The 24663-nt window shown below is 44.6% G+C and overlaps 1 protein-coding gene and 1 non-coding gene across 2 annotated transcripts; one reads left to right on the top strand and one right to left on the bottom strand.

Moving 5' to 3' along the window:
* Positions 1 to 227: 227 nt before the first annotated feature.
* On the bottom strand, positions 228 to 16568 carry LOC140486126 (large ribosomal subunit protein uL18m-like). The gene is made up of 4 exons (XM_072584774.1): positions 16480 to 16568; positions 16202 to 16376; positions 11640 to 11877; positions 228 to 6751 (listed from the first exon to the last, which is right to left on the bottom strand). The coding sequence occupies exons 1-4, from the start codon at positions 16550 to 16552 to the stop codon at positions 6587 to 6589; spliced, it is 651 nt and encodes a 216-aa protein (XP_072440875.1). The 5' UTR covers positions 16553 to 16568; the 3' UTR covers positions 228 to 6586.
* Positions 16569 to 22494: 5926 nt separating this feature from the next.
* On the top strand, positions 22495 to 22566 carry trnag-ucc (transfer RNA glycine (anticodon UCC)). The gene has a single exon. It is a non-coding gene; the product is annotated as a tRNA-Gly (tRNA).
* Positions 22567 to 24663: the final 2097 nt, after the last annotated feature.

Consider the following 24663-nt stretch of genomic DNA (forward strand, 5'->3'; position numbering starts at 1 on the left):
CTAGTGGGGTCATTACACAAGTGAAAATGTACAAACTGATAGTGAGAATGCTACTGTTCTACATTCGTGATTGGTTCATCAACAAGTCACAAACATTCTGCGTTTCTGGTATCAACAGGAGAATATATAATGGAAATTAAAGTCTATGTACTTGTTACAGATTTGAGCATTAAATAAAATCACTTCTGTGACCTCTAAATAGGAGTTAAAAATCACACAACACGAGGTTATAGTCCAACAGGTTTATTTAGAAGCACTAGGTTGTGGAGAATAAGGTTGTAAGACACAGTTTATAGCAAAAGTTTACAGTGTGATGTAACTGAAATTATATATTGAAAAAGACCCAGACGTTTGTTAAGTCTGTCATCTGTTAGAATGACCATGTTAGTTTCACTTATTTCATATGTAAATTGCAAAACCTTTTTTAAAAAGTTACATTCTCAAGTGCACTTTAACAACTGGTGTCATGTCGGCCCAGATAAGGTCTTGAAGGTGTTAACTCCCTGTGAGGCTGTCTGTGCCACAATGGTCAAACTGATTCTAATCTAAAAAACATATTTACAGAATCTTACATGGATTCACGCAGTGTTTGAGAAAAGTAAAATGTAATTCTGCAAGTACAATTTCACCCCACAAACTTATATGTGTATGTGTGCATGTGGTGGGTGGGGGGGGGGGGCGGGTTATGAGTGTCTGTGGGAGGGTGTGTGTATCCAAATCACTCTAAACATGAGATTATGAAAGCACTAAACATGCTGAAGAATATAGAGACTGATGAATGCATTTGTTGTTAGCTGTAGTCATGTGCGTTTGTTCCTGTGATTTATGCTTGGGAATGTCTCCGAATTGTTAACACTTTGAACCATCACACACCATTGTTGCCTGCATTTCCCTTTGCTGGGCACTTGCACAAAACACACACACACACAGTCTCATGTGTATTTCCCTTTGTGTGAATATCACACTGACCATAGTGTATTTCTGTCCCACGTCTCTTCAAATACAACAGAGCTCCTAACACTAATGAGAGCCTGATATTTCATTTCTTGAACAAATTTGTGCTGATTTGTCTTATAAACTTGCTTTCTGCTGCTTTAAGTTTGAAGCTGCAGCTTTTTGCCTGGTATGACATCCAGCTTTCTGATTCTTGTTGGAGGAGGATTCATCTGACGTAAGTGAAGTATTCCATCACTGTGTTGACTTACACCTTGTAGATGTGGGAAAGAGTTTGTGGATTTAAGAGGCAAATATTTACTCACACACAAATATCTGAAGGATTCTATCAAAAATAAGAAATCTACATACTAAAAATTAAAATAAAAAGCCTTATAATAAGATATTGAATCACAGATTAAAAGTAATGTCCCAGAATCCAGCATTTCTATTCTTGAGCATGTTGTTTCACAACAGCAGTGTGGGCAGTATTGTTCAATATGGAGATGTGAGGAAATGATGGTATATTGATATTCTCACCACATCAATACTCTCGAACCCTACATTAATGCTTTGGGGACATGGGTTCAAATCCCACCATGGTAGATGGCATAATATAAATTCAGTAAAAATCTGGAATAAAAAGCAAGTCCAAAATCAACCATGTAAATAATGCTGATTGTCATATAAATCAAACACGTCTGGTTCACTAATGATTATTTAGTAATGATTTGGAAATGCCAGTGTTGGACTGGGGTGTATAAAATTAAAAATCACACAACACCAGGTTATAGTCCAACAGGTTTAACTGGAAGCACTAGTTTTCGGAGCACTGCTCCTTCATCAGGTTTATTTCATAGTCATCCTTATCTAGCCTGGCCTACAAGTCACTAAAGACCCACTGCAATGTAGCTGACTCATAACTACCCTATGGGCCTAGTCAGTAACATTTACACTCCCTGTAAAGGAATATAAATCTTATACCTCCTAGCTTCTGGAGTAGAGTCAATGAGGGGCCACTTGTGGTGCAGTGTGAGTGTCCTACCTCAAAGGCAGAAAACCCAAGTTTAAGTCCTCACTACTCCAGAGCTATGTCATAACATTACATTACCTACAGGGTGGAAACAAGCTATTTGGCCCAACAAGTCCACACCGACCCACCGAAGCGCAACCCACCCAGACCCATTCCCCTACATTTACCCCTTCACCTAACACTACGGGCAATTTAGCATGGCCAATTCACCTAACCTGCACATTTTTGGATTGCGGGAGGAAACTGGAGCATCCGGAGGAAACCCACGCAGACACGGGGAGAATGTGCAAACTCCACACAGAGAGTCACCTGAGATGGGAATCGAACCCAGGTCTGCTGGCGCTGTGAGGCAGCAGTGCTAACCACTGTGCCACCCATTTCCTGTGTTCTTCCCACTTGATATTTGTGTGTTTGCTGAGGTAGGTGGTAACATTTCTGGTAATGTTTCTTAGTGGTTGGAATATGGGATCTGACTCGAAATGTTTGTTAATGGAATGCCAGGTTGAGTGCCAGACCTTCAGGAATTTCTGTGCATTTCTTTGCCATACGTCAAGGACATTTCTGAAACAAACACCAGACTACTCTGACCCCTAGGTATTATGGTAGCCCACAAATCAGCAATTACGCTACAACAGCTACTGATGAGCATAAAGGATCCCATACCTGCAACTAACAGAATCAACATTATATACAAAATACCATGGAAAGATTGCCACAAAAGGCACACTGGAAAAAAACTAGCCATCAGGATACATGAACACCAACTAGCCACCAAGATATATGATCAACTATCACTTGTGTCCATACACATGGACAAAGAAGGAGACCAATTTGACTGGGACACATGTACCTATCCACGGACAAGCTAAAGACATGCATGGGAATCCCTGGAGGCCTGGCACCCAACCTAGAACTCCATGAACAAACATGTAGAATTATACCCCATACACCAACAACTAAGAAACAAAACCAGATATGAAACAACCCACCTCAGCAAACCGGGAGACATAAATAACAACCAGGACAGAACACCAACGCTTCACGGGAGATGGACTGGTTATGTTACCTAATACGGTGTTGAAAAGTCTGCAAACAAACTTTCCAACAAGCAAGTCAACAACCTCTGATCCAAATCGTTTTGATGAACAGCAGTGGACCCAGCACCGAAACTTGCTGAACACCACTGGTTACCGGCCTCCAGTCTAAAAACAACTCTACAATCTTCCTCTGTTTTCTATTGTCAAGCTAATTTTGTATCCAATTGTATCCCATGTGATCTAACTATACTAATTAGTCTACCATGTAGAACATTATCAAAGGTTTTACTAAAGTCTATGTCAACAACATCTAATGCTCTACCTTTATTAATCCTTTTAATTACGTCCTCAAAAACCTCAATCAAATTGATGGGACACAATTTCCCAATCACAAAACCATACTGACTATCCTTAATCTGTCTTTACCTCTCCAAATGCAATGTATTTTATAATTTTATTTTTATAAATATGATATTTTATAATCTCTTCAACAACTGGCTCGAAGGTAGAAGATAGTGTGCTGACGCATGATTGCCTTCAGATTGGGGGCCTGTGACCAGTAGTGTGCCACAAGGATCGGTGCTGGGTTCATTGCTTTGTGTCATTTATATAAATAATATGGATGTGAAGTGTCGTTAGTCAGTTTGCAGATGACCACAGAATTGGAGGTGTAGTGGACAGCGAAGAAGGTTACCTCAGATTACAACAGGATCTTGACCAGATGGGCCAATGGGCTTAGGAGTGGCAGATGGAGTTTAATTTAGATAAATGTGAGGTGCAGCATTTAGGAAAGGCAAATCAGGGCAGGACTTGTATACTTAACACTAAGGTCCTGGGGAGTGCTGCTAAACAAACAGACCTTGGAGTGAAGGTTCATAGTTCTTTGAAAGTGGAGTCGCAGGTAGATAGGATAGTGAAGGTGGTGTTTGGTCAGAGCATTGAGTAAAGGAGTTGGGAGATCATGTTGCGGCTGTACAGGACCTTGGTTAGGCCACTTTTGGGATACGGTGTGCAATTTTGCTCTTCCTGCTATAAGATGGATGTTGTGAAACTTGAAAGGGTTCTGAAAAGACTTACAAGGATTTTGCTAGGGTTAGAGAGTTTGAGCAAAAGGGAAAGGCTGAATGGGTGGGGCAATTTTCATTGGAGTATCTGAGGCTGAGGGGTGACCTTATAGAGGTTTATAAAATCATGCAGGGGCATGGATAGGACAAATAGACAAGGTATTTTCCCTGAGATGGGGGAGCTCCAGAATTAGAGGGCATAGGTTGAGGGTGAGAGGGGAGATATTTAAAAGGGACCTAAGAGGCAACTTTTCCACATAGAGGGTGGTGCATGTATGGAATATGCTGCCAGAGGAAGTGGTGGAAGCTGGTACAATTACAACATTAAAAGGCACAGGATGAGCACAGGAATAGGAGGCATTTAGATGGATCTGGGCCAAGTGCTGGCAAATAGAACTAGATTAGTTTAGGATATCTGGTCAGCGTGGATGAGTTGGACCGAAGGGTCTGTTTCTGTGCTGTACATCTCTATGACTCTATAACTCCATGTGGCACCGATGACAGATTCACTGGTCTATAGTTCCCTGGCTTCTCCTTAGAGCCTTTCTTTAAATAAAGGCACATTAATCGACCTGCAGTCCTCTAGTGCCCCATAGATATCTATGGTAGGGGGCCCACAATTTCTTCTCTGTCTATCCACAACGTCCTGGGATACACTTGATCAGGTCCCAGAGATTTATCCACCTTTATGTGTTTTTAAGATCTCCAGCACCTCCTCTTCTGTAATGTGGATTCTTTTCAAAACATCAATATTTATTCTCAGTTCTCTCGCCTTCATGTTTCTCCACAGTAAAAACTGGCACAAAATTTAGTAAGCCTGCCATCATCTGTGGTTCCACACAAAGATAACCTCATCCATCTTTAAGGTGCCTTATTTTTTCCTTAGCTGCTCTTAACATATGTGTTGAATCTCTGGATTATTGTTAACCTTATCTGCCATGGCTATCTCATCTCCTTTTGTCCCCTGATTTCCCTCTTAATAATGGACCTATCTATCTCTCTTGAAATACTCTTCAAAGGATTCACTTGATCCCAGTTGTCTATACCTAACATATGCCTCCTTATACTTGTTCAAACAGAGCCTCAATGAAGGCAGCATTTGGTATACATGCCGTTATTGCATAGTGCATTGAGTATAGACTTTGGGAGGTCATGTTGCAGCTGTACAGGACATTTGTTAGGCCATTATTAAAATACTGTGCGCAATTCTGGCCTCCCTGCTATGAGAAGGATGTTGTGAAATTTGTAAGGGTTTAGGAAAGTTTTACAAGGATGTTGCCAGGATTGGAAGATTTGAGCTATAAGGAGAGGTGGAATACACTGGGGCTATTTTCCCTGGAGGCTGAGGGGTGACCTTACAGAGGTTTATAAAATCATGAGGGGCATGAATAGGGTAAATACACAAGGTACTTTCCTCGGGTTGGGCGAGTCAAAAGCTTGAGGGCACAGGTTTAGTATGAGAGGGGAAAGATTTAAAAGGGGCAGTTTTTTCACGCAGAGGGTGGTGCATGTATGGAATGAGCTGCCTGAGAAATTGTTGGAGGCTAGTACAATTACAACACTTAAAAGGCCTCTGGATGGGTATATGAATAGGAAGGGTTTAGAGGGATATGGGCCAAGTGCTGGTGAATGGGACTAGATTAATTTAGGGTATCTGGTTGGCATAGACGAGTTGGACCGAAGTCTGTGCTGTATGTCTCTGCGACTTTATGTCTTCACCCACTGTACCGGCATTTACCAGCTTTACTCTAACAGGAACATAATGGTGTCCAGAAAGAAAATCACTGCCAAGGTGCTGCAGGGATTAAAATCCCAAATTTGTGATGATTTTTGCATCCCCAGGATTAAGAGGCGATTGGTGAAATCTCTCATTTTCTGGAACAGTCTCAGTGGAATGGAATTTTTTTTAGTCACTTGTGGGACATGAGCATAACTAGCTGGCCAGCATTTATCACCAGTGCCCAGTGGCTCTTGAGAAGTTGGTGATGAGCTGCCTTCCTGAATTGCTGTCGTCCATGAGATATAGGTAGACCCCTCAGGGAGGGAATTCCATGATTTTGAACCAGCGACGGTGTAGGAATGGCAATATATTTCCAAGTCAGGATGGCGAGTGTCTTGGAGTGGAACTTGAGGGGTTGGGGTTCCATGTATCTGCTGCCCTTGTCCTTCTAAATGGAAATGGTCACGGATGCTTAGCTATCTACTAATCTGTCTCTTCACCTTCAGGGATCTGTGGGCAAGACCCCTGTTCCTCTGAGTTTCCTAGTGTCCTATCATTCACTGAGTACTCCCCTTGTCTTGTAACACAGGAACAGGAGATCATTCAGTTCCTCAATCCTGTTACACAGGAATAGGAAGGATACCAGTCAGTCCCCCAGCAGATAAGATCAGTGATCTCAGAATAAACCTTGGCTGATGGTAGGGAGATGGAGCAATCTGGGATCATCTTGCTGTGTGTGAAGCCTGCACCCTCACCCCGCATCCCTTATGACAACCCGTGAAAAGAATGAGTTCTGAAGTCAGACAGAATCTTTTGCTTTATTTAGGAATCGAAAGGAACTTGTTGCGATGCCTTTGCCCCATCTCACCTTCGGTCCCAAATTCCCATGCATCGACTGGTACACTCTCCGTGGTTCGCTGAGGATCAGCCCACTGTCTTTTAGCGCAGAGCGGAATCGCTGGACCTACAGAGCACAGAGAGATGGAGATGAGGTGAGCTTGTTCGCTGATAGCCCCTTGCTGCCCTCCCTCTCTCTACCCCACAGGGTAGCTGTCCCTTCTCTGCCCAATCCTGAGGCAGTGATTCTTCTCCTCCAATCAAATCTACCCTCTTCTTCTGTAATACCTCTCCCAGACAACTATCCCTATGGGATTGTGATTCCTACCTCAATCGATGAGCCTAAAAAAATTCTGATTGTTTCCTCCTCCCCCACAAACTTTCTTTCATTATTCCAGGGTTTTGTGATTGCTATTTGGACTGACAAACTCCCATTTTTATCCCAGGTTAAAACTCAGTTTAGAAGATTGCGATACTGCAGACTTGAACTGTTTCCTGAGATGTAAGGGACAAGGAGAAGTTGTTATGAAGGAATTAAAGGCAACATTCCAATTAACCATCCCTGGGAGAAAAAGGAGTCAAAGCAACATAAATAACCCGTTTCCAGGGTTAGCAAAGTTAATTGTTTGACAACCAGCTGTCTTGTGACTAATAGGTAATTAATATTCCCTGCATGAGGGATGTACTGAAGTGAAGGGGTTACTGGCACAACATGCAATGTTTTGAATAGAAAGTTGGCATCAAGTGTAACAAGGAACAGAAAAGCTACTCCCAATAAGAAGGCAATCCAAAGACTTGAATACTCCAGAATCAATATTGTGGATGAACAAATCTAAAGGAGCATCAATCATGTCACATCACAAGGCAGAAAATTCTAGAAGATTTCAGATTCAGGATTCCTCAGCAGCAGAACTCTGAAGAACGGCACTGTACAAGGATGATACCCTGGACATTCAAAGACAGACATTGTAGGTCGTAATCGTAGCTAAATTCCACCATGAATCAGGTAATACCCAAGCTGGGTTGTGAGGCCTAACTCGCTGACCGGAGGTCCTTATTTTGGCTGCCACGTGCAATAAAGATTAAGTACAGACTAACCTCAATTATCTGTATTTTGGATTATCCGAACAAGGTCTCAAGGTCTAATAAAAATATTACATCAAAGAGGTAGGTGAATTTGGATTGCCTGTACTGAAGAACATGTGAAAACACTGGCAAAATCAAAGAAACACAATCACCTCAAGCAACAATGAGTGGAGTTTTTGGTTTCACGTAAGGATTAGTTACACAGTCCTTTTCAAACGTGTGCTTTATTTCCGTCACTTTACTGGGCAGTTCTTGAAATAAATTGCCGAGAAAGTAAACATGCGCAAGGCAGTGCTTCTGATTTCCTACTGTGACACTGAGTTCACAGAAACTTGATAAATGCTCTTGTGATTGTAGAAGCTGTTCAGGACCTTGCTTAATGCAGGGATTTCATATATTTATGTGATGTTAAGGGTTTAAGTCCTTCTCAGTTTAACCTGCAATTTGCAGAATGCAAAGATTAGTTTGTTCAAATAGCAGACTCATCAAAATTATTGATTGAAACAAACTGTCTGGTAGAGCACTGCGATCCGAACGAGAAGGTGCTCGCTCAACTCATTCAGATAATAGAGGTTCCTCTGTTTTAAGACTGGATTGTCTTGGAGATTCCTTAGTAAGTAGCCAAATTAAAGGTAGCTTGTGGTAATTCACCCACAAGATCTAATTGAAGTTTGTAAGATGCTAAAGGAGATTAACAAAGTAGACGCAGAGAAGATGTTTCCCCTTGTGGGGCAATGTAGGTTAAGAGGCTGAAAGATTTGGGAGGATGTACTGCAACATTGAGTCAAAGTTAAAATCAGATCGGCCATGACCTTATTGAACGGCAGAGTAAGCTGGAGGAGCTGAGTGGCTTCCTTACGGTCCTCGTTCATATGAGAGGTCATCGTTTTAGGCTTAACATGTGGCACGTTTAATAACAGACATGACGAGGGTTGGTACCTGGGACTTCGATGTTGTGGCCATTACAGAGACGTGGGTAGAACAGGGACAGGAATGGCTGTTGCAGGTTCCAGGGTTTAAATGTTTTAGTAGGGTCAGAGATGGGGGTAAAAGAGGGGGAGGTGTGGCATTGCTTGTCAAGGATAATATTACAGCAGTAGAAAGGGTGATGGAGGAAGACTTGCCATCTGAGGTAGTGTGGGCGGAGGTTAGAAATAGGAAAGGTGAGGTCACCCTGTTCGGAGTTTTCTACAGGCCTCCTAATAGTCAGAGAGAAGTAGAGGAAAGTATTGCCAGGATGATTCAGGAGAAGAGTGAAAGTAGCAGGGTGGTTGTTATGGGGGACTTTAACTTCCCAGATATTGACTGGGAAAGCTATAGCTCAAGTTCGTTAGATGGGTCGGTGTTTGTCCAATGTGTGCAGGAGGGTTTCCTGACACAATATGTAGACAGGCCAACAAGAGGTGAGGCTATACTGGATTTGGTTCTAGGTAATGAACCAGGCCAGGTGTTAGACTTGGAGGTAGGTGAGCACTTCGGGGGCAGTGACCACAACTCGGTGACTTTTACTCTAGTGATGGAGAGGGATAAGTGTGCACTGCAGGCCAACAGTTATAGCTGGGGGCAGGGAAATTATGATGCGGTGAGGCATGACTTAGGATGCGTGGATTGGAAAAATAGGCTTCAAGGGAAGAACACAAATGATATGTGGAGATTGTTCAAGGAACAGCTAATGGGTGTCCTTGATAAGTATGTACCAGTCAGGCAGGGAGTAAAGGGTCTTGTGAAGGAGCCGTGGTTTAATAAGGAATTGGAATCCCTTGTGAAAGGGAAGAGGGCGGCCTATGTAAAGATGAGGCGTGAAGGTTCAGTTGGGGCGATTGAGAGTTATAAGGTAGCCAGGAAGGATCTAAAGACAGAGCTAAGAGCAGCGAGAAGGGGTACTGAAAAGTCCTTAGTTGGTAGGATTAGGGAAAACCCAAAGGCTTTCTACAGGTATGTCAGGAATAAAAGGATGACTAGGGTAGGTATCGGTCCAGTCAAGGATAGTAGGGGGAAGTTGTGTGTGTGGAGGTGGAGGAGATTGGTGAGACACTGAATCAAAACTTTTCGTCAGTATTCACTCAGGAACAGGACATTGTTGCCGATGTGAATATTGAGTCACAAGTGATTAGAATGGATGGCCTTGAGGTACGTAGGGAAGAGGTCTGGGGAATACTGGAAAGGATGAAAATAGATAAGTCCCCTGGGCCTGATGACATTTATCCTAGGATCCTCTGGGAAGCTAGGGAGGAGATAGCGGATCCATTGGCCTTGATTTTTATGTCGTCATTGTCTACGGGAATAGTGCCAGAAGACTGGAGGATAGCAAATGTGGTCCCCTTGTTCAAGAAGGGGAGCAGGGATAGCCCGAGTAACTATAGGCCAGTGAGTCTCACTTCTGTTGTGGGCAAAGTCTTAGAGAGAATTGTAAGGGATAGGATTTAATGAACATCTGGATAGGAATAATGTGATCAAGGATAGTCAGCATGGTTTTGTGAAGGGCAGGTCGTGCCTCACAAACCTTATTGAATTCTTTGAGAAGGTGACCAAGGAAGTGGACGAGGGTAAAGCAGTAGATGTGGTGTATATGGATTTTAGCAAGGCGTTCGATAAAGTATCCCATGGCAGGCTAATGCAAAAACTACGGAGATATGGCATTAAGGGTGCATTAGAGGCTTGGATTAGGAATTGGCTGGCTGGAAGGAGACAGAGGGTAGTAGTTGATGGTATAGTTCATCTTGGAGCGCAGTTACTAGCGGTGTTCCAGAAGGATCTGTTTTGGGACCATTGCTGTTTGTCATTTTTATAAATGACCTGGAGGAGGGGCTTGAAGGCTGGGTGAGCAAGTTTGCGGATGACACAAAAGTCTGTGGAGTTGGGGACAGCGAAGAAGGATGTGGCAGGTTACAGCGCGATATAGATAAGTTGCAGAGCTGGGCAGTAAGGTGGCAAATGGAATTCAATGTAGCTAAGTGTGAAGTCATTCACTTTGGTAGGAGTAACAAGAAGATGGATTACTGGGCTAATGGTAGACTACTTGGTAGTGTGGATGAGCAGAGGGATCTTGGTGTCCATGTACACAGATCTTTGAAAGTTGCCACCCAGGTAAATAGTGCTGTGATGAAGGCATATGGTGGACTGGGCTTTATTGGTAGAGGAATTGAGTTCCGGAGTCCTGAGGTCATGTTGCAGTTGTATAAGACTCTGGTGTGGCCTCATCTGGAGTATTGTGTGCAGTTTTGGTCGCCATACTATAGGAAGGATGTGGAGGCATTGGAACGAGTGCAGAGAAGGTTTACCAGGATGTTGCCTGGCATGGTAGGAAGATCATATGAGGAAAGGCTGAGGCACTTGGGACTTTTCTCATTGGAGAAAAGAAGGTTTAGGGGAGATTTGATAGAGGTGTACAAGATGATTAGGGGTTTAGATAGGGTTGACAGTGAGAACCTTTTTCCGCGTATGGAGTCAGCTGTTACTAGGGGACACAGCTTTAAATTAAGGGGTGGTAGGTATAGGACAGATGTTAGGGGTAGATTTTTTACTCAGCGGGTTGTGAATTCATGGAATGCCCTGCCAGTAGCAGTGGTGGACTCTCCCTCTTTATGGTCATTTAAGCGGGCATTGGACAAGCATATGGAGGTTATTGGGCTAGTGTAGGTTAGGTAGGCTTCGGTCGGCGCAACATTGAGGGCCGAAGGGCCTGTACTGCGCTGTATTTTTCTATGTTCTATGTTCTCATAAGGGGATTTGCTTCTCCAGAGTGTGATAGTCACTGAATAAATTTGAGGTGGTAGACAATTTTTTAGTCAGTAATGGTTTCAAGACAGTGGGCAGGACTGTGGAGTTGAGGCCGGATGCAATCAGCCACAATCCTGTTTAAGTGAGTCACCCATCTTTCCTCCTAAACTAATCAGGACCCTCATTCTCTTAAAGTTCTCGGGACTTACCGACTCTGCCCGGTATTCCCAAGGGATAGCCCGGAATTGGAGGTAGCCGATCCCGGCCTCAAGGCAGCGTTGAGCTAGCACACGGCCCACAGTCTCGGCTGCAGTGACGTCCCGGGTGCTGTATAGGTGCTTCTTGATGGACCACTCTTGGGTCGAAGCTGAGATGACCACCTCGCCCTGACTGCTTGCTGCCTCTACACAGGCTGTGACGTGCCTCTGGCTCTTCCTGAAACGCAACCTGGCATCAAGCAGTAGAGAGACAGAAAAATCAATGACAAAGGAAATGAGAGATATCAGCAGCAAATCATCCTGTGAGGCACCACTTACCACAACTGCACTCCCCTGCCTTCTTCAATCGTCTTTGTCACTTCATCAAAAAATCAATTAAGTTGGTGAGATACCATTTCTCATGCACAAAACCATGTTGACTATCCCTAATAAGTCCTTGGCTTTCCAAATGCACATAGATCCTATCCCTCACAATCCCCTCCAACAACTTACCCACCACTGACATCAGTTCCCTGGCTTTTGCTTACTACCTTTCTTAAATAATCACACCACATTAGCCACCCTCCAATCTACTGGCACTTCATTCGTGGCTATCGATGATACAAATATATCAGCAAGGGACCCAAAAATCACTTCCCATACTTCTGAGGCGTTAGATAAAGTCCTTGGGATTACAGGAATGAAATGGGATCAGGGAACCGAGTTGGCTGATCAGCCATGATCACATGGATTGTTAAAAGGGGTAAACAGCCTCCTCCTTTGCTTATACTGTATGTTTCTATGAGCCCTGTGTGACCTTATTTCTAAGTCAATGAATGCTAACATGGCGCTACAGCTAGCAATTTGGAAAACAAGTAGTCCTTTGGCCTTTTTATGAGTAGTAGTGAGTCCAGCCGTTAAACTGTCTTCCATTTTCTTCCACGCAATTTTGGTGAGATGGAATATTCCATCTAGTTTTGACATTCCTGATAAAGGGCTTACCCCGGGAACGTCGACTCTCCTGCTCCTTGGATGCTGCATGACCTGCCATGTTTTTCCAGCGCCACACTTTTCGACTCTAGTTTTGAGGCACAGTCTCAGAATAAAAGGGAAGCATGAGGAGGAATTTCTTCTCTCAGAGGGGAGTGAATCTGCGGAACTCTTGACCACAGAGGGCGGTCGAGGCTGAGTCATTAATTATATTGAAGGCTGCGATGAGATTTTTAATCTGGAAGGGATCAAAGATTATAAAGAAAGACAGGAGAGTGGAGTTGATAATTGCCAAATCAGCCATGACCCCATCGGACAAAAGAGTACATTCAATTGGCTGACCTCTGTTCCAACATCATATGGACTGTCAGGTAGATACTGCGGTTACTCAGGGAACACAGCAACTAACGTGCAGACAGCAAGAACTGACTAACAGCACTGTGATATCGGGCTGATTGTCTGTTTTCACCAACTGGACACAAGTTTTAAAGATTCAGATTGGCATTCACAGTGCTTCTTCCAAGGAGGTCACGAAATCTTTAATATGGACTTCAGACAGCAGTCAGCCAGTTAGATGTCACAGAGGGACACAGTCTGGCACTCCCTCAGCACTGACCCTCCAACAGTGTGCTACTCCAGTACAACAGTTCTCACATCAGCCCAGATACCAGTGGTTAGATTTCTGCTCTCCCATCTAACCCAGAATCTCGGAAGTCTGAGACAAGAGGACTATTCACTGAAGAATTTTCACATTCACTCGGCCAGAGGCAGAACTCAGGGACAAAGAGCTGACAGCCACTGGCAATGGAAACGGGAAATTGGCAGAAACTGACACAGCAGTGAACCTGCACAGTTACTGCCTTTGCTGTTTGAATTCGTGAATCACTGGACATTGGAATACATCTGGGAAAACAAACAAGTGAAATTCACAACTAATCTTGGAGGAACCTGTTTGGGAGAGGGGACAGCACAGAAACAGGTAAGTGGATATTTTAAGCATGGCCTTACAGTAAATCTGCAGTTGTGAGTAGAGTTGGTGTTTTATTATTTTTTTTGAGATATGCCTCTTGATTAAACTTAAAATATAAGCCACAAGTATTAATTTAACCTGGAGCAGTGTTTTGTAGAGGAATAAGACAGTGCTATTTTCTGTGTCTGTAGACTAAAAGCAAAAATGGCCTTTAGTAGAGTGATATGCTCTTCTTGTCGGATGTAGGAGTTCAGGGAGAGTTTAAGGGTTACTGAGGACTATATCTGCAATATATGCCGTTGATTAAGAATCCTTTCAAATTGAATGGATCGGTTGGAGAGACAGTTCGAGGTAATGAGGAATTTACAAGAGCAGGGAGACATGATGGATGGCAGTTATAGGAAGAGGGAAAAGATGCAGATACAGTCACATAGATTGGTTAACTCCAGGAAAGGTAAGAGTGGGAGACAGTTAGTGCAGGAGTCTTCTGTGGCTATCCCCATTTCAAATAAGTATGCTGTTTTGGAACATGTGGGGTTGATGATTCTCAGGGAAACGTAGCAAACAGCCAAGATTCTGGTACTGAGACCAGTTCTAATGCAATGACAGGTACATCAGGTTCCAAGAGATCGATTGAATTTGAGGACTGTCTAGAATTTGAGGACAGATGGTCCTGTGGCCAGCAGCATAAAATCAGAATGGTGTGTTGCATTCCTGGTGCCAGAGTCAAGGATGTCTCAGAGGGGATGCAGAATGTTCTCAAGTGGAAGAGGGGCCAGCAGGAGGTCATTGGAACCAATGACATAGGAAGGGAAAAGGTTGAGATTCTGAAAGGAGATTACAGGGAGTTAGGCAGGAATTTAAAAAGGAGGCCCATGAGAGTACTAATATCTGGATTACTCCTGGTGCTATGAGCTAGTGAGGGCAGGAATAGGAGGATAGAGCAGATGAATGCATGGCTGAGGAGCAGGTGCACGGGAGAAGGATTCAAAATTTTGGATCATTGGAAGCTCTTTTGGGGTAGAGGTGACCTGCACAAGAAGGATGGATTGTACCTAAATTGGAAGAGGACTAATATACTGGCAGGGAGATTTGTTAGAGCTGCTTGGGAGGATTTAAACTAGTATGATGGGGGTGTGGGACCCAGGGAGATAGTGAGGAAAGAGATCAATCTGAGACTGGTACAGTTGAGAACAAAGGCGAGTCAAACAGTAAGGGCAGGCAGGAACAAAGCAGAGAACAGAGTAGGACTGATAAATTAAACTGCATTTATTTCAATGCAATAGGCCTCACAGGGAAGGCAGATGAACTGAGGGCATGGTTAGGAACATGGGACTGGGATATCATAACAATTAGAGAAACATAGCTCAGGGATGGACAGAACTGGCAGCTTAATGTTCCAGGATACAAATGCGAGGAAGGATAGAAAGGGAGGCAACAGAGGAGGGGGAGTGGTGTTTTTGATAAGGGATAGCATTACTGCTGTACTGAGGGAGGATATTCTCGAAAATACATCCAGGGAAGTTATTTGGGTGGAACTGAAATAAGAAAGGGCTTGTTGTGCTTGTATTATAGACTCCCTCATAGCCAGAGAGAAATTGAGAAACAAATTTGTAAGGAGATCTCAGAACTAGAGCAATAAGCTTAGGGTGAGAGGGGAAGACATAAAAGAGACCTAAGGGGCAACTTTTTCACACAGAGGGTGGTGCGTGTATGAAATGAGCTGCCAGAGGAAGTGGTGGAGGCTGGTACAATTACAACATTTAAAAGGCAATGAATGGGTATACGAATAGGAATGGTTTGGAGGGATATGGGCCACGTGCTGGGAGGTGCCAGACTGGGTTGAGATATCTGGTCGGTATGGACAAGTTGGACTGTTCCCATGCTGTACATCTCTATGACTCTTTGACTTGCTATCTGAATGCTCATCATTTGGAGATGCCACTGCTGGACTGAGGTGTACAAAGTTAAAAATCACACAACACCAGGTTATAGTCCAACGGGTTTAATTGGAAGCACACTAGCTTTCGGAGTGCCGCTCCTTCATCACAACCACCTGAAGAAGGACGAGCGGCACTCCGAAAGATAGTGCTCCCAATTAAACCTGTTGGGACTATAACCGGGTGTTGTGTGATTTTTAACTTTGTATCGGAATGCTGTTGACAAACTGAGGGCAGAAGCTGGAAGAGGGGGAAGCAGACAGATACATTCAAGGGCAAAGCGAAGGAAGATGGAGTGGATTTTTCCCGATAGAGGTGTACAAGTTAATGAGAGGCTTAGATAGAGTAGGTAGCCAGAGACTTCCCCACCCCCCACCCCCGGGCAGAAATGGGTGACACAAGAGGTCATAATTTTAAGGTGACTGCAGAAAGGAAAAGGGGCGATGTGAGAGGTAGGTTCTTTATTCAGAGAGCGGTGGGTGTGTGGAATGCACTGCCAGCGGTGGTAGAAAAGTCAGTGACATTAGGGACATTTAAGCAACTGCTGGACAAGCACATGGACGGCAGTAATTTGCAGGGTGTGTAGATGTGGTTGATGTTAGATAAATGCTCAGTACAACATGGTGGGCCGAAGGGCCTGTACTGTTCTGTCCCATGTGGTGTCCGGTGCTCACCGGTGCCAGTAGCTGCCCCTCAGCCAGGTGCTCTGCCAGCCGTTGTCCTTCCTCGCCAGCGCCAGACGCTCCAGGTTCCGGGGGTTGCGGTTCACAAATCGCGGCGAGACCGTCTCGTTCTCTCGCGTGTCCGGGGCTATCGAGGCTTCAGCCGAGGCCGACATCAACCGCCAACCTTCAGGCCCAGAGAGAGAGAGACGGGGTTAATGCAGGGGCACATGGGTCATCACTGCTGACAATGGCCGGGTGATAGGGGCATGACTCTGCCCACCCCGTACCTGCTCGAGCGCGAGCGGGAGCCGCCGCCGCTCGCTCCAGCTGCAACCCGAGAGCGGCCACCACCGCCGCCATTGCGCTGAGAACCCCGCCCCCTGACGTTACGACGGGACACGTAGCCCCGCCCCTCGACCTCACTCCCAGACACTCAGCACTGTCCCCTGAAGCTTCGCCCTCCGCCCATGGACACCAAGCCCCGCCCACTTATTCCCCGCCCTGGCAACTAAGCCCCGCCCCCTTACGCCTCACCCGGTTTGGCAACCCACGCCCCCTGGCAACCAAGCCCCGCCCCCCTGGACATCCTCCCCGGACACCTCGCCTGGCCTCCGACGCCTCTCCTGGATACCGCGCCCCGCCCACTGACGTCTCTTCCCCAATATCAAGCCCCGCCCCACCCGGAGACCCATCCCCGTCGTCCCCTGACACCACATACTAGTCACTAGCCCCGCCCCCTGACCGCTCAGCCGGAAGCTGGCCCTCACGGCAGTGACGGAACCGTCGCAGTGGGCGGGGCTTCCGTTCGTATCCTTCATTTGATTGGCGTTTGGATGAAGTCCCATCTCCAATCCACACACCATCCCCTTCCCTCACAACTATCCTCCAATCTGTCCCCATTCCACACATCATCCTCAATCTCTCATAACTGGCCTCATCCCCTGCTGTTATTAGACTGCTGCAAGGATCCCTCTCAGTTAAAATAATGTTGATATTGCTGTTGTTGAAACTGCTTTGTGCACCTTCTGTGCAGTGTAACCTGTATGCCTGGCTCTGCCCAGACACCCTCTGATCTATATGTCCTTGCTTGTTATGATCTCCATGTACTGCTCACAAAACAAAGCTGCACTTAGATTACGACAAAAAATACTGCAGGAGGCTGGAGGACACAGCAAGCCAGGCAGCATCAGGAGGTCTTGAAGAAGAGTTATACCCGAAACATCGACATCTCCACCTCCTGATGCTGCCTGGCTTGCTGTGTTCTTCCAGCCTCCTGCCTGTTTATTTCACTCTACTTGGGTACACGTGACTACAATAAATCAAGATGTGGAGGCACATTCTCTCCCAGTCAGGGAACACTTCAGCAGTCAGGGACATCCGGCCTCAGATCTTCAGGGGACTGTCCTCCAAGGCCGACTTCGGGATACGCAACATTGCACTGTGGCCGGGCAGAGGCTCATATAAGTTTGGTACCCATGAGGATAGCTTCAACCAGGATTTTGGGTTCATGCCACACTACAGGGGACCGCACTACACAATACCCACACACTGTTACATACTCACATGGACCCTATCATACACACACATACACCACCCACACTCACACCCATGTACACACTCTCTCACAGGCTTATTCTCCGTCATACTCATGCACACACTCTACCAAGAATGCACACACGCAAACACACCCTCTCACAAGCATTAACACTTACATGCACACACTCACAGTCTTTACCACACACCCACATAAAATCACTCAGAGTCTCTGAGACTTACATGCACGCACACACTCATGTAAGTCTATGGGGTGATTTTGCGTTTACAGTATTGTAATTGCAGATAGATTCTATTTTGTTCAAAAAGCACACAATTTGCAAGCAGTCAATGCAAGCAAGTCAATCCATGTAACATTTTACAAATTCCTACTTTGGAAATAGAACCAGTCTGGCTCAAGATTAAGATACAGACAGGCTCTAACTTCACACAGTTAATGCATTGTCTGAGCTGAAATGTCATCTCTTTTCTAATAAAGCCTGAAGTTATCTCAAGCATGTGACTTGAAAGAAGTTCTGGGATTTACATATTAATGAACTGAAACCTGCAGCCCATTCTAAAAGATGAAAGACTTAACAGCAATCTAGGTTTGTTCAACATATCATTTCAGTTGCATGACACTGTGATCTTTTTCTATTAAGTCTGTGTCTTATAGTCCTGCTCCACAGCTCCCTCATGAAGGAGCAGTGCTGTGAATGCTGGTACTTCCAAATAAACCTGTTGGACTACAACCTGGTGCCGTGTGATTTTTAACAATCTCCATCCCCTGTCTTCATCTTCCACACTATCACATAACTCATATCATCCCCATCCCTACACTGTTCCAAACCTCCACACCATCCTCATTCCACACACCATGTCCATCATTACTCTCACTTTCCCACACCATTTCTCTCATCCCATTGGACAATCTCCACGTCAAGCAACACATTCATCCCAACTATTAGCCCCCATCGAATTGGCCATTCCCCTCATCCAAGGTAACTGTCTATAATTTTCAGTGAGGCCCCACATCATCTATCTTCTCAGCCTTGTGTTCTGGCTCAGATTCCTCAACTTCTCCTCATATGACAACCCAGAACCATTCTTGTAGACCTTCTCTGTCACTTCCTTGGGTAACACATCCCTCCTTTGACACAGGGCTCATAGCTGCTCACAATGTAGAAAATGCCATCTGACCAGAACTTTGTACAGCCTCAACAGTTCACTTCTGCTCTTGTATTCTAGTCCATTCAAAACAAATGCAAACATTGCATTTGCCTTCCTAACTGTTCACTGAATCCACTTGATACCTCAAAAGATTTCTGAATTAAAACTCTGAAATACAGTATCCACATCCTTCATCCTGTGTCCTACTGCCCACCTCACCATCACTGCTATGTTATTGGCGAGTTTCCATGTTCATCACCAAACCTCCTCTGCACTATCTCCCACATCCTATTGGCCATTCCCAGAATCCAACATTACTGGCATCCCAATGGTCAGTTACCATGGCCATCATAGCACTCCATACCTAACCCACCATCACTCTAAACCCAGCATGCACATCTCCATGTCCAGTCTCCATGTACATTATCACTCTCTTTCTCACATATACCTCACCAACATTCCCATCCTATTGGCATTCATGCCATCATTCCTCTGCCTGACCGCCCACATCATCACACCAACACCAATGGCCAATCACCATGTCCATTATTACTCTGACAGCTCACCATTGTTGCAAGCCCAGTCACTCATCTCCGGAGGCAGCATCATTCTGTCTTCTGTGATGATACTATGGCTTTATGTATTGTATTATGACACGGTGGTGAACTCCTCTGTTAATTAAACGAAACACCCAAAAAGGTTCACCTCACCTCATAATCTGTTAAAATATGAGTAATAGAGAACATCCAAATTCCACTATTTAGAGAAAATAACATTAATTTATTCCTTAACTCTAAAAGTGAACATTAAACAACAAATCACAACTCTAAGCTCCTTCCTCCCTCTCTTAACTGCTTATTGTCTGCCTACAATTCTATAACAATGAACTCTTCCAATAAAAAAAATATATTAATATTACATCAATTTAGTTTCAAAACCATATAGTGGCTGTCGTCTCCGGTGTCTGTCTTCTTTTGGCTGAAGATCTCTCTGGGTTGCTTTCTGCCTTTTAATGTGAAGATATTTCATATGAAGAAGACACCTCTGACAGAGAGTGTTTTTGAATGGCAGTCTTTCTTGATAGCAGTTACTCTCTCAATAACAGTTGCTCTGTCAGACTTTCTAAATGCCGGCTTTTTTTTTAATACCCCAACATCAGATCGTCTCACTGGTTGTATGTTTGCAAAAACAATAAATACAAACGCGATTGGGTTTAGGTATCCTGGGGCATAATTCAAAATGATTGGTTAAGTTTGAATTCTTGTCAAAGCAGCAACCAACTCATGTATCCATTTCACAGCCAAATTATACATATTTTCAAATTTCCAATACTCTCTGAAACTGCCATCTAGTCACCACAGGTGCGTGTCAGCTCTCAGTTCAGAACAGCATTTACTCTCTCTTAAACTTCAACTTCATAACACCTCCCCCCCGGTTAAGAAAAAGATGGACCATCATAATGAAACAACTGCTTCATCTTTTTTCTAATTCTTAAATCCCATTACAATAAAATACATAAGACATTAATTTAAGATCATATTAAATTTCTGCACACATATACATAACATAAGGTATCTGTCCAATCTTAGTTGTAATTTATCTGTTGAATTCACAATAACACGTGCTGTCAGATGAAATTCCTTGATGGCCTTTGTCTTTGCGATCCTTGAGGTCAACCTTCCATGACAGATTTTATGCCCCAAAAGCATCACCTCGGTTTTCGCAAATTCTGTTTTCTTTACATTTATTACGGTTTTATTTCTCTTAATTGTTCAAAGAGCTCTGCCAACTGTACCATGTGATCTTTCCATGACTTGCTAAACATCAATATATCATCCAGATAAACTGCACAGTTTGTTAACTCAGCCACGACTCTGTTCATAAATCTTTGGGATGTGGCTGGTGTGTTCTTCATTCGACTTTGAATTGATATAGCCCATTTGGAATGACAAATGCAGAAACCTCTTTCACTTTCTCTGATAAAGGTACCTGTCAATAACCACACAGTAAGTCCAACTTTCTGATGTAACTAGTTTATCCAACCTTCACCCTACAGTCCTCCAATCTTGTATGAGTCTGATTTTGTTACGGCATTGATCTTCCAATAGTCCACACAAAACCATTCAGTCTTGTCAGGTTTGGGAACTATCACGATCGGCGAACTCCACTTGCTCTGACTCAGTTCGAAGATATCTCCGTTAAGCATCACATCCACTTCCTTCTGGACCTGTGTGGCTTTGAAATGAAGAGGTCTGCAGGGGTGTTATTTTATGCATCAGCATTCCCAACTTCCAGCACATGCACAACAGTATTAGTCCTCCTCATCTTATTCCTGCATATGTTGTCATGCTGCTGCACCAATCATTTCAACTGGATTCTTTGCTCCTGAGACAGAGAGTTCATTAACCTATCCCACTCCTCAAGGACTTCCTCACTGAGACAATGAAATGTCCCCCCTACCTCCACGTGGATTGGATTCGCAGGCGGGGAGTGTGAGGAGCGTTTAGAGACAGCCTGCAAAACCTCGCTCCTGCAGTAGCCCAAGGGTCTCGCGTGTTGGGGAAATGGCTCAATCATAATATAGGAGGCCTGCGGATGCTCTCTCTGTGGATGGGCACCGTTTCGCTGAGTACCTGAGGGTAGTGCATGGGTGGACTGCTACAAGAGGGGCTGTGATCCAATAATCCCTTGTCCAGTGACCCTGCTCTCTGTGTCCCCTGCATTGATCGGTATTCCTGTCCCGACATCACTGCGCCTGGCTACGACTTCCTCCCAGTCTAATGGTTCCTCTGTTTTTGCCGTTTTTGTTTTCTAAGAAAACTCTTGAGAAGTTTTAGAAACTGAAAGAACTGCAGAATTATGTGGGGCATGGATAGGATAAATAGACAAAGTCTTTTCCCTGGGGTCGGGGAGTCCAGAACTAGAGGGCATAGGTTTAGTGTGAGAGGCGAAAGATATAAAAGCGACCAAAGGGTCAACGCTTTCATCCAGAGGGTGGTACCTGTGTGGAATGAGCTGCCAGAGGAAGTGGCGGAGGCTGGTACAATTGCAACATTTTCCAGGCATTTGGATGGGTATATGAATAGGAAGGGTTTGGAAGGATATGGGCCGGGTGCTGGCAGGTGGGACTAGATTGGGTTGGGATATCTGGTCGGCATGGGCAGGTTGGACCGAAGGGTCTGTTTCCGAGCTGTACATCTCTATCTCGATGACTATGTCTACGCTGTAAATCAGAAACCAAACCCGAAGTCGGTGGTAAAGCTGTATGAAGAGAAATCAGAGTTCACGTTTCGGTCCGGTGAACCTTTCTGAGAACTTGACAAGTTTTAATTGTGTGATCGTTCCAGGGTTGCCCTGGGATTTTCGTGCTATTTCTGTTATTGATTGATTTCAGATGATGAGAAATCCGAAATGCTGCTTTGTGTGTATTAAAAAGTGAGGCGGGGCATCAGGAGACCGATCCACTCAGTAAAACTCGGTCTTTGATGACTTCTCAATTCTAATATTTCACTGCAAAATTTCCAACAAAACAACAACGAAATTTCGAGTCAAGAACTATTATGGCACATCAGCTGATTTCTAGAAGGCTTCTTGCTGTAGCGATGGTGGTATAGTGGTGAGCATAGCTGCCTTCCAAGCAGTTGACCCGGGTTCGATTCCCGGCCATCGCAAGCAGTGCATTTTAACACCACTCCACAACCAAAAGAACCGATCGATTCAGTGGGAATGAAGCACCTCCGTCTGCACATCACATTGAGTCTGCCAGACCTCTGGAGTGCAGACACAACTTTGAAGTTGAGGATGTCCCCAGGAGGATGAAGGAGTCAAGTCGATCACGGTTCAAAGAAAGTAGAGTCATGGCAGAATTCCTTGGTTTTCCATCTTATTTCGAAAGAAATGTTTCCGGATTTCACTCATTTCAACATTACACTCATTTTGTTTTTTGTGAACTATAGCCTAATATCAAGTGAAATGTGGGTGGACAGTTCACAAATATCGAAACAACGTTATTTCTCATATCGAATCGGTAATGTTATTGTTTTAGGTGCAGGTCAGAAATAGGAGTGGACACCAGCTGCTTTTATATTTCCAGTATGAGAAAATGATTCGATAAAACTCTGAGAGATGATAGAAGTGACCACAGAGTGAGTGAAAGTTTAATCCAGGATAAAGTTAAAAATCCCACAACACCAGATTACAGTCCAACAGCTTTATTTGGAAGCACTAGTTTTAGGAGTGCTCCGAAAGCTACTTGGACGATAATCTGGTATTGTGTGATTTTGAACTTTGTCCTCCCCAGTCCACCACAGGCTCCTCCACGTCATCATCCGAAATAGTCATCATGGATTTGTTAAGGGAAGGTAGTGTCTGATGAAGGTGACTGATTTTCTTTGAAGGATAAAGAATGGATGGAGTGTATCCGATGTAGATCAACCTGATGATAAGAAGGACCATAAGACGCAGTATTTATAGCAAAAGGATTACAGTTTAATGCAGCTGAAATGATATATTAAACACATTTAGGTCAAGCCTTTCATCTTTTATAATGGGTTTACTAGTTTCCGTTCTTTAATATAAGAACCTCAGAACCTTTTCAAAGTTACGTTGTCGAGATAACTTCAGGTTGTCTTACAAGAGATGACATCTCAACTCAGACAATGCATTAAAGGTGTGAGGTTAAAGTCTGTCTGTGTCCCAATCTTGAGTCAGACTGGTTCTAGACTCCCAGTCGGAGAGCACTTCAGCGCTCTTTGCCTTTCGGTCTCGGACCCCTGGGTGACAATCCTCCAAGGCAGACTATGGGACAGCCAACAATGCAAAGTGGCCACCAGAGGCTGATTGTCAAGTTCGGTACGCTTGCGGATGACTTTAACTGGGCACTTTGGTTCATGTCACACGACACGTGACAACACTGCACTGTATACTATTTCACCGACACTCACAAGTACACGCACACACACAAAAGCACACTCCTACCGACCCACACACACATGCATACCCTCTCTCAAACACAAGCTCTCTCTCATAAACTCACTCAAACACTTCCACATTCACAGCAACTCACGCACATGCTCACAAATTGATACCCCAGTACACTCACACACATGCACCTACACACACGCTCACAGACCCGCATATCCCTACATGCACACACACACACAGACACACACACACAGCCACACACACACATGCATGCACCCACACACGCAGACACACACACACACAGGACACACACCCACACATGCACACACACACACACACATGCAGCCACACACACACGCATGCACCCACACACGCAGACACACACACACACATACTCACACACACATGAATGCACCCACACACGCAGACACACACACACACAGGACACACACCCACACATGCACCCACACACACACACATGCATCCACACACACACGCATGCACCCACACATACACACACACACGGTCCCCCCCCCCACACACACACTGATACCGGGTTCTCATGACTCTCAGCTGGAGACTATCATTGCCTGCAGACCCGACCTTCATCCCCCCACGACACCATGAAGGGTAACACTTGTTCATGCCCTTACACAGCCGTCTGTGCCCTCCCTTGACCCCGTCCTTTCTAGGGCAGGGAGGATTTTGCGTGCACTGCCTTCCCACATCAGTGGAAGCGACCTTCACTAAACAGCTGCCCATGACTAGCCCTTGCTGTGAAGTTAAACATCACACAACACCAGGTTATAGTCCAACAGATTTAATTGGAAGCTCTAGATTTCGGA

Source organism: Chiloscyllium punctatum, chromosome 15 (genome assembly GCF_047496795.1).
Source record: "Chiloscyllium punctatum isolate Juve2018m chromosome 15, sChiPun1.3, whole genome shotgun sequence".
NCBI lineage: Eukaryota > Metazoa > Chordata > Chondrichthyes > Orectolobiformes > Hemiscylliidae > Chiloscyllium > Chiloscyllium punctatum.

Excerpts from the sequence above, each read along its gene's own strand:
- LOC140486126 (XM_072584774.1), bottom strand. The coding sequence starts at position 16,552 with ATGGCGGCGGTGGTGGCCGCTCTCGGGTTGCAGCTGGAGCGAGCGGCG. Across the intron at positions 16,377-16,479 it reads TCCCGCTCGCGCTCGAGCAG|GTTGGCGGTTGATGTCGGCC; the intron begins GTACGGGGTGGG and ends CTGGGCCTGAAG. Across the intron at positions 6,752-11,639 it reads GGGAATACCGGGCAGAGTCG|GTCCAGCGATTCCGCTCTGC; the intron begins GTAAGTCCCGAG and ends TGTGCTCTGTAG.